Source organism: Poecilia reticulata, chromosome 12 (assembly GCF_904066995.2).
Source record: "Poecilia reticulata chromosome 12, P_reticulata-male-v2, whole genome shotgun sequence".
In the NCBI taxonomy this organism is placed as follows: Eukaryota; Metazoa; Chordata; class Actinopteri; order Cyprinodontiformes; family Poeciliidae; genus Poecilia; species Poecilia reticulata.
In genome coordinates this window covers 26,941,360-26,951,847 of record NC_088841.1, presented here as the reverse complement: position 1 = coordinate 26,951,847, position 10,488 = coordinate 26,941,360, and the positions used below count along the sequence as shown (strand labels likewise).

General features: G+C 49.7%; 1 protein-coding gene across 2 annotated transcripts; it reads left to right on the top strand.

The window, feature by feature from the left end:
• The first annotated feature begins 190 nt into the window (after positions 1 to 190).
• On the top strand, positions 191 to 6,578 carry ier5l (immediate early response 5-like). 2 transcript variants are annotated; one of them, XM_081613750.1, is made up of 3 exons: positions 191 to 805; positions 1,679 to 1,796; positions 4,175 to 6,578. In XM_081613750.1, the coding sequence occupies exon 3, from the start codon at positions 4,504 to 4,506 to the stop codon at positions 5,305 to 5,307; it is 804 nt and encodes a 267-aa protein (XP_081469876.1). In that variant the 5' UTR covers positions 191 to 805; positions 1,679 to 1,796; positions 4,175 to 4,503; the 3' UTR covers positions 5,308 to 6,578. The 2 variants fall into 2 exon arrangements, with proteins under 2 accessions (XP_081469876.1, XP_008423033.2); XM_008424811.3 differs by lacking the exon at positions 191 to 805 and having other exon boundaries at positions 1,662 to 1,796.
• The last annotated feature ends 3,910 nt before the right edge of the window (positions 6,579 to 10,488 follow it).

Here is a 10,488-nt window from a genome sequence, read left to right as displayed (position 1 = left end):
CGCTAACTGAACCTGCTACTGGTCTCCATACAGCAGCTTGACCTTATGACCCCTGCAGTTTTCTCTGGGGTCGCTGTTGGTGTGAGCCTCAGCGCCGACCTACTGAGGGGTGTACTTAGTTTCTACAGCAGCAGGACGTTCGGGTCCAACGTTCTGCTCTTCATCATGTGAGGATGAGCAGCAGCTGCATCTAAATGAGAAATTAGCTGCTTCTCAACAACAACAGCCTCTGCTGCTGCTGAAAACCGGCTTTTCTTCCTCTCTGCTCTCCACCACACACACACACACACACACACACACACACACACACACACACACACACACACACACACACACACACACACCAGCCTCCTCCTCCCTCTCCCCTTTGCTGCTTCTATAATTCAGATTCTGTCATGCTTGTTCCAGACTGCTGGCTCCAGCCCCCCACCGCCTCCCTCCTCTTCCTCCTCTTCCTCCTCTTCCTCCTCCTCTTTCTCTCCTGGAGAAAAAAAAGAGAAAAGCTTTGGAGAGAAAGAAAAAAAGCTCTTTGAGGGACAAAGCTGACAGAACCGCACACAGACAAACACAGCGAGAGAAAACTAAACGGAAAATGTTGAAGCTCTCTCTCTCTTTTTCTCTCTGTCTCTCTCTCTCTCTCTCTCTTTTTCTCTCTCTCTCTTTTTCTCTCTGTCTCTCTCTCTCCATTCCTCCTACTCATCAGATTCTGAATTTTATTCCTGCTTTTCTGGACCGATTTAACAAACAGGAACTACGTTTCCCATGATGCTGCTGGGCTGTTAACGCTGACCTCTGACCTCTGGAGGTGAATCAGATGAACGTTGTGACTTTAGTCCGTTTCATTCAGCAGCTTTAAAATCTTGAACTGTAACAGATGCAGTGCTTCAGTCTGCAGGCAGGGGGAAGCAGAGAGCGCAGGTGTTGCTCAGAGTCACCTGGACTCGGAAAGGCTGTTAGCATCAGAGCTAACATGTTAGCATCAGAGCTAACATGTTAGCATCAGAGCTAGCATCAGAGCTAACATGTTAGCATCAGAGCTAGCATCAGAGCTAACATGTTAGCATCAAAGCTAATATCAGAGTTAACATGTTAGCATCAGAGCTAGCATCAGAGCTAACATGTTAGTATCAAAGCTAGCATCAGAGCTAACATGTTAGCATCAGAGCTAACATGTTAGCATAAGAGCTAGCATAAGAGCTAACATGTTAGCATAAGAGCTAACATGTTAGAATCAGAGCTAACATGTTAGCATCAGAGCTAACATGTTAGCATCAGAGCTAACATGTTAGCATCAGAGATAGCATCAGAGCTAACATGTTAGCATCAGAGCTAGCATCAGAGCTAACATGTTAGTATCAGAGCTAGCATCAGAACTAACATGTTAGCATCAAAGCTAGCATCAGAGCTAACATGTTAGCATCAGAGCTAACATGCTAGCTCTGATGCCAACATGTTAGCTCTAGTCATGTATTTATGGAGACATTTTAATATAATAAAGTCACCATGTTTCATATTAAATATGACTGAAAACTAATTACTGTCTCTTTAAGAAGCTTTTCTACTTTATAAAACACTGCAAACATCAGCCTTGAGATCTTGAGATCTGGACTTTGACTAGGCTGTGAGTCTGCTCTGGTCTGTCTGCAGGCTGGTTCATCTCCATCCATGTTCCCCACAGCCTGATGCTGCCACCACCATGTTCCACCGTGGGCCCAGCGCAGCATCGCTGATCAAACTTGGCCTCAGGACCTCGGAGCGAAACGTTCCCGTCTCCGGTGACTCCAGGTTTTTCCTCGGTGAGGTCACAGGGTCAGACGTTGGGGTCATCGGCTCCATCTGGGCCGGCAGCTGCCGAGACGGTGGGAGCGCTTTCCTGCTCCCGCCGTCTGGGCGGAAACCCGATGATCCGGACACGAGCAAAACCACCATTAAAGGTCAAGAAGAAGAAGAAGAAGCTGCTTGTTCACAGAGTTCTGGATGTTATAGAAAGTTGAGTGGAAGGAAGAAATGTGAAATGTGCGGCTTAGAGCGGATAGCTCATTTAGAGGAGCTTCAGGAGTGACTGAGCATAGAGTCAGAGCATCTAGATCCGCTTGGCTCGGCGAGAACCAGAACCAGGAACATGGACTGTTAGCCACAGAGCATTGTGGGTAATCAGGATGAGGCCAACTGTCTGACTGAATCGTTCCTGAACGTCTTCAGGGAACAACAGGAAGTCGGTTCTGATTCTTTTTCAGAGCCGATTGTGAATGAAACCAGCAGCAGAGGAGAACCGCTCCTCTTCATCTCCTCCTCTTCCTCCTCCTAGAAACATGGAGCCGCTGATCGGCTCTTCGCTGCTCCCAGCCGGCGGCCTGTCACCGTTACTCGGCGGCATCGCCATGGAGACCAGGGTCTGAGTAATCATTTGTGCAATGACCCCTATTCTCCAGAGGGAGGAAGAGGGGGGAGGATGGAGGGAAAACAGAGGAGGAGTAGGAGGAGGAGGAGGAGGAACCAGAAAAATAAAAACTGGTTTTATTTGGTACTGCTGGAGAGAGAGAGAGACAGAGCGAGAGAGAGAGAGAGGAGAGAGCGCGAGAGACAGAGAGACAGAGAGAGAGACAGAGAGAGAGAGAGACAGAGAGAGAGACAGAGAGAGAGAGACAGAGCGAGAGAGAGGAGAGAGAGAGAGACAGACAGAGAGAGAGAGACAGAGAGAGAGACAGAGAGAGAGACAGAGAGAGAGAGACAGAGCGAGAGAGAGGAGAGAGAGAGAGACAGACAGAGAGAGAGAGACAGAGAGAGAGACAGAGACAGACAGAGACAGACAGAGAGAGACAGAGAGAGACAGAGAGAGAGAGACAGAGCGAGAGAGAGGAGAGAGAGAGAGAGAGAGACAGAGACAGAGAGAGGAGAGAGAGAGAGAGAGAGACAGAGACAGAGAGAGAAAGAGAGAGAGACAGAGAAAGAGAGAGGAGAGAGAGAGAGACAGAGAGAGAGAGACAGAGACAGACAGAGAGAGACAGAGCGAGAGAGAGAGAGAGGAGAGAGAGCGAGAGACAGAGAGAGAGAGACAGAGAGAGAGGAGACAGAGAGAACAGAGAGAGAGGAGAGAGAGGAGAGAGAGCGAGAGACAGAGAGAGAGAGACAGAGAGACAGAGAAAGAGAGAGGAGAGAGAGACAGAGAGAGAGAGGAGAGAGAGGGAGAGAGGAGACAGAGAGAGAGAGACAGAGAGAGAGAGAGGAGACAGAGAGAGGAGACAGAGAGAGAGAGAGAGGAGAGAGAGAGACAGAGAGAGAGAGACAGAGAGAGAGAGATGTACTAGCAGCTACCAGCTAGTAGCTAGGAGCTACCAGCTAGCAGCTAACAGCTACCAGCTAGTAGCTAGGAGCTACCAGCTAGCAGCTAACAGCTAGCAGCTAACAGCTAGCAGCTAACAGCAAGCAGCTAGCAGCTAACAGCTACCAGCTAGCAGCTAACAGCTAGGAGCTACCAGCTAGCAGCTAACAGCTAGCAGCTAACAGCTAGCAGCTAACAGCTAGCAGCTACCAGCTAACAGCTAACAGCTACCAGCTAACAGCTACCAGCTAGCAGCTAGCAGCTAGCAGCTCCTCCCCTGGAAGGAGACATGAGCGCCTGTCAGGCTCTGCATTCATCATCCAGAGAACTGAGATCATCAGTAGCAGATGTTTCTCTCTCTCTCTCTCCCTCTGCGGGCCGCAGCTCCGCTATAACAGAGCCTCTAATCACAGAGAGGAAAACTGGAGCTGCACTGGCCTCTACAGGTTCAGCGCAGGTTACTGCAGTCAGTCCGCGGGGCTCCTGGTCCGGAACCACCTGCTGGGGCCACAGACGCTTCCTGCTGCCGCGGCGCCGCCCTCACCTGCCGGACGTCCCGGCTGTGACGGTGAGCAGGAGGCGGACCCCTTGATGCGTTCAGGCTCCGGTCAGGATGTCAAGATGTAGATTCGTCACTTCCCTCTGAACGCAGAAACGTTTCCAGGAAGAGAGGAACCACTTCCGGTCTAACATTCCTGCCGTTTCCTGGACCAAACACACATTTCCTGTCAAATCACGTCATCCGTAAATTAACAGAGTTAAAATACAAACCATTTAGCGCGAGAGTATTAATATTTCATAATCTTCCTCCAGATCCTCTGAGTTTCCTCAACTTTTCTCTCCGGATCTCAGATCAAGTTTCCCTGAAATCCGTCGATCCTGTCAGGCTGGATTTGAATAGTTCAGAGGAGCCGCCAGCCGCTGATTGGTCCGCAGGGAGCGCTGCTTTGAGCGCGCGGCTGTCTGTCAGCGGAACGCTGGCCGCTGATTGGCCGGTTGCCGCGGCGGGGGGGGGGGGGGGCTCAGTGCGGGGTATAAACGCAGCCTCAGCCTCCTGAGCGGCTGGAATTGACTGCTGGTCCTCAGCGGCGCCGCGGCGTCTCCGATGTTTCCACTCGCAGCTGACTGGAGCAGCTCAGCCAGAACCGAGCCCGAGCAGTGACAGGCGGTTCCGGAGCCGGATGGAGGTGGACCGCGGCGCCATGGACTGCGCCGTGGACGCGCAGAGCCTGATCTCCATGTCCCTGATGAAGATCCACAGCTCCAGGACGCAGCGCGGCGGCATCAAGCTGCACAAGAACCTGCTGGTGTCCTACGTGCTGCGCAACGCGCGCCAGCTCTACATCAGGGAGAAGTACGCGGAGATCTACCGGATGCAGCAGTACGAGGAGGTGATGGCGGTGTGCAGCGGGATCCAGGAGCTGGAGCCGCTGGAGCCGCTGGAGCCGCTGGAGCCGCTGGAGCCGCAGGGCGCGGAGGACGCGGAGCCGGAGCAGCCGGGACGCGCCGCGGGCTGCGGGGACGAGAGCCGGGCGGCGGGCGGCCGGGAGCCGCCGGAGCCGCCGTACTACCGGAGCTGCTGCATGGAGGACCAGTTCTCCCAGAACTGCAACAAAACCACCGTGCTGGACCTGGACACGCACGTGGTGACCACGGTGGAGAACGGCTTCCTGCACCAGGACTGCTGCTGCGCCGCCGCCGCCGCGCCGCAGTGCGCGCCGGGCGCCGCGGCCAGGAAGCGGAAGGTGGACTCCGCCGGCTGCTCGCCGGACGCGGAGGAGCCGTCGGACTACACGGCGGGGCGGAAGCGGTTGAAACGGGAGGAGTGCTCCGGCGCGGACGCCTCCAACATCTCCAACCTGATCTCCATCTTCGGCTCCGGCTTCTCGGGGCTCCTGAGCCGCCAGGCCGACCTGGAGCAGGTCTGCAGCAAGCAGGCGCTGGCCAGCCTGGGCGCCTGGACCCGGGCCATCGTGGCGTTCTGAGCCGCCGCTTCGTGACGACGGACGGACCGTTTCGTACCATGTCCGACGCGCTGATTTTGTAACATTTTTATTTCGTCATAAATGTTCCGATGTTCGGTTGGTTCTGATCTGGTTCGGTTCGGCAGAATCAGCTGTTTCATGCCCGGGTACGAAACGGAACGAGCACGACGGAAGGGAGACCGGGCTCAGCTGTTCTGTGTGGGAACTTTTCAGAGGCGGCTCCAGAGTTTACAAGGTGGGGGACCCGGGGCCCCTGGGGGGGCCGGGGGTCGTTTTGCACATCCTCCACTCTTCTTCTTCTTCTTCTTCTTCTTCTTCTTCTTCTTCTGCGCCCCATTTCTATAGTTACACAGTAAAACATGAGCAGCAATAATTTGGTTCATTTTAAACCAAATAAAGAGAAAAATGTGGATAGTCATGTTTTCACCGCCTCATTCCTACATTTATAAACGTCAGAATTTTAAACTGAATATTAAATCAACAAGCTGAATATTTAACTTTCAAATAAAACTTTCAGTTTTTGAACTGGATATTCACCTCCAAATTAAATATTTAGCCATATTTTCATCAAGTTATTCCTACATTTATGTCAAAGTTGCAAACTGAATATTTACAAACTAAACGTAGGAACAACATGGCGTCATTGTTGGCGTTTTGCTGTGTGGCTGTAGACATGTCTGCTGATCCGACAGGAAGTGACACGTTTGCAGGTTTCAGGCCGAGTCGGCCATCTTGTTTCGCCTGACATCAGCAGATCCAGTCCGGTCCAGGTTTTACCTCAGAGCAGTGGGTCTCAACGGAACCAGGAAGTGGAGGATGCAGCTGAGCCTGGCCTCTGAACTGGGTCAGAACTGGGTCAGAACTGCGTCAGTACCTGGTCAGAACCGGGTCAGAACTCCTGTTGCCTCACCCCTGAGGCTCGCTGAGCGTTTTCAGCAGCGTGTTGGAGAAACAGACTCCGGATCTGAAACGTGGTTTTGTTTCCATCATGGCCGCCGTTCTGCAGAGTGCCGGCTCGGTTCCGTGGATCCGAACGTTGTGGGAACGGATCAGAACTCGTCCTTTTGTTTTAGAAAGGGAAGCTCCTGGTTTCAGCTCCGCCCAGCTTTATGAGCACTATGTGTACCAAACGGAGAACTCAGCCAGTCTCCACATATTTTCTTTTCTTATTCTTGTATTTTTGTGCTTGATAAATTGTTTATCTCCGGGTCAAACTGTTCAAGAAAGTATTTGTTAAAAAATTTATAATCTTAATAAAAAATAAAATTGAACTGTCGGGTTTGAGTTTCAGCAGGATTAAAATAATCAGAATCAGGAGAAACAAGTTTAAACCCTGAGAATCGATGATGATTTAAGACGAACGAAACGCTTAGAGGAAAGTTTCTGCATGGATTTCTGAGGTCTGGACTTTGACTAGGCCATTAAAACACCTTTTCTGTTGTAGGTTGGACACATGTGACTCTGGAATATGTTGGATTTATAAATGAGTTTATGATCCTGTAGTGATGGAACCGCTAGCTAAGCTAGCTGCGTCAAGCCTTCAGCTCCAATCACAAACGCTAGCTCTGCTAATGCTAACGTGCTACACCAACAAGCAATTCAAAACACAGCAATGCTAAAGAAGCTAACATTAAGTGCTATTCCATCAAGGTATTTAATGGAAGCTAGTGCTAAAGCGCTATAACACATTATGTAGCGCAGCTAGAGCTCCATCCCAGTGACATTTAGCTGAAGCTAACAGAGAACATGAGGAGAGGAAATGGAACTTCACCCATTTCAAAATAAGAGCATGAACATAAGCAGCTAACTTATTTATCATTTATAAATAAGTTAGCGTTTATAAAACTTTCTTATTAACCTGGACACATTCATTTACAGGAAGCTAAGTGTGCTAAATGTTAGCAAAAGTGCTAAAATGCTAACAGCAGGAGCGAGCTGCTTTTTTCCTCCATGTTTCACTTGGTAGCAGAATCTTGTGTTTGCTGACGTCAGTCCGGCGGCCATCTTGTTTCCAGAGAGCTCGTTCCTCCTTCAGTCCCTCCGAGCCGCCATGCTGGTTCTCCTGACCTTTGACCTTCAGCCCAGTAGAGCCGTTGGGTTTCTGGTCTTTTCTCTGATCTCAACCTGATGAGACGCCTGAGATTTCAGACGGTTTGGGTAACGACCTTTGACCTCTGAACCCTTCTTAGATTGATGACAGAGTCCTTGCTGATGTCTTCCCGCCCTGCTGTTGTGCTAACAGCTGCTAACCGAACATGAAGAGATGAATTTATTTCTCCTCCATTTTGGATTATTAAGATAATCTGACACATTTTTTAAAATCTCTGGATATTTTCATCTATTTTTCAGGTCATATTGTCATATAAATGTAATTAAACTTCTTATATAAGCCTAAAATATATATTTGAAGCCGATTAGACGTATTAAACAGACAGAACAGTGAAGTAGTGCGGGTTGGAGCGCTCTCCCTGCCTTACTTTGACTAGACTGCCTGCCTGCTGTTATCTCTGCTCTGTGCCACTTGGTGGAGTTCTTTAAAATCAATGAATGAAGATATCAGCGTCACCGCAGGCGCACCTCCCTCCTCCTCCTCCTCCTCCTCCTCCTCCTCTTCCTCCTCTGCTGCTCTGCAGGGCGGAGGATGAAGATGAGGATGAGGAGGACGACGTTTGTCCAGATCTAAACGATGAAGATGGGAACCGGATCGGGGTTCGGCTCTGACACACACACACACACACACACACACACACACACACACACACACACACACACACACACTGTTCTGATTTTCGTCACATTGTTTGTTTTTATCTTTTAGATTAAATAAATAAAACCAACATTCAGGCGCCGATAATCAATAAACATGTTTCATTTTTACCGGTTTGTTTTCTGAGGGGTGAAGGGGGGAGGGGGGGGGGTCCTCATGTGACAGCTGAAAGCAGGGATGAGGTGGGGGAAGCTGAAGCTGCTGTAGGTGAACTGGGAGGAGTTTACTGGTCTTACTGGTCAGGTCTGATGGAGGAGGGGCGGCTGGATGAATGATTTCATTTTCTTTCACTGAGTTTCATTTACTAGATGCTGAGGAGTAAAAACGATTCATGCGGAGTTTCAGAAACGAGCCGTCAGTGAGGAACGTTCAGGAAACGAGCCGTCAGTGAGGAACGTTCAGGAAACGAGCCGTCAGTGAGGAACGTTCAGGAAACGAGCCGTCAGTGAGGAACGTTCAGGAAACGAGCCGTCAGTGAGGAACGTTCAGGAAACGAGCCGTCAGTGAAGGAACGAGCGTCAGGAGGGAAACGAGCCGTCAGTGAGGAACGTTCAGGAAACGAGCCGTCAGTGAGGAACGTTCAGGAAACGAGCCGTCAGTGAGGAACGTTCAGGAAACGAGCCGTCAGTGAGGAACGTTCAGGAAACGAGCCGTCAGTGAGGAACGTTCAGGAAACGAGCCGTCAGTGAGGAACGTTCAGGAAACGAGCCGTCAGTGAGGAACGTTCAGGAAACGAGCCGTCAGTGAGGAACGTTCAGGAAACGAGCCGTCAGTGAGGAACGTTCAGGAAACGAGCCGTCAGTGAGGAACGTTCAGGAAACGAGCCGTCAGTGAGGAACGTTCAGGAAACGAGCCGTCAGTGAGGAACGTTCAGGAAACGACCGTCAGTGAGGAACGTTCAGGAAACGAGCCGTCAGTGAGGAACGTTCAGGAAACGAGCCGTCAGTGAGGAACGTTCAGGAAACGAGCCGTCAGTGAGGAACGTTCAGGAAACGAGCCGTCAGTGAGGAACGTTCAGGAAACGAGCCGTCAGTGAGGAACGTTCAGGAAACGAGCCGTCAGTGAGGAACGTTCAGGAAACGAGCCGTCAGTGAGGAACGTTCAGGAAACGAGCCGTCAGTGAGGAACGTTCAGGAAACGAGCCGTCAGTGAGGAACGTTCAGGAAACGAGCCGTCAGTGAGGAACGTTCAGGAAACGAGCCGTCAGTGAGGAACGTTCAGGAAACGAGCCGTCAGTGAGGAACGTTCAGGAAACGAGCCGTCAGTGAGGAACGTTCAGGAAACGAGCCGTCAGTGAGGAACGTTCAGGAAACGAGCCGTCAGTGAGGAACGTTCAGGAAACGAGCCGTCAGTGAGGAACGTTCAGGAAACGGGCCGTCAGTGAGGAACGTTCAGGAAACGGGCCGTCAGTGAAGAACGTTCAGGAAACGAGCCGTCAGTGAGGAACGTTAAGGAAACGAGCCGTCAGTGAGGAACGTTCAGGAAACGAGCCGTCAGTGAGGAACGTTCAGGAAACGAGCCGTCAGTGAGGAACGTTCAGGAAACGGGCCGTCAGTGAGGAACGTTCAGGAAACGGGCCGTCAGTGAGGAACGTTCAGGAAACGAGCCGTCAGTGAGGAACGTTCAAGAAACGAGCCGTCAGTGAGGAACGTTCAGGAAACGAGCCGTCAGTGAGGAACGTTCAGGAAACGAGCCGTCAGTGAGGAACGTTCAGGAAACGAGCCGTCAGTGAGGAACGTTCAGGAAACATTTATTTATATTTTATTAAAACCAAAACAAAATGAAGACATTAATACATAAATACACAAAACAATGTTTGCGGAAAAAGAATCTGTGATTTTGTACAAAAGAGTTTTAAAATCTTTATTCTGTTCAATTTTTAAATCAAAATAATTTAATATTCTGTTCATACAGTTTGAACTTTATGACAAACAAATATTTATTGGAACTTAGTATGGAAGACCAACACAAAGTGCTTTATAGTAGAAAGAAAAATGTACAAGTAAAAAAAACTGAAAAGTGTGGTGTGCAAACAAATATATGTTTGCACCCCATCCGGCTTGGAAAAGGTCCGAGGGTGTACATAGTTTTGCAAGCTACTTTAAAAACGAACAAAACACAGAAAACATGCATTTATTTTAAAATAAATAATTGCAAAAGGAAAAGTTTCCACCAAAAAGCTCGGACTTTTTCAGATTCATCTCTCAAATATTCAAGACAAAACAAGAAACTTTTGAACTGTTGAAATTTTGCTTCAAAAACTCAGAAATCTTCTAGGAAACAGTAAAAAGTTATCAGATATTTTGGTGAAATTTTAATCCTCCTTTTTAGTTTTTCTGTTTTGGCCCCAACAGGCTTCCGTAGACGGAGACCCAAACAGGCTGCCCTGCATTGTGCCCGACTTGTTTTCTTCT

Coding starts and splice junctions, on each gene's coding strand:
- ier5l (XM_081613750.1), top strand. CDS start 4,504: ATGGAGGTGGACCGCGGCGCCATGGACTGCGCCGTGGACGCGCAGAGC.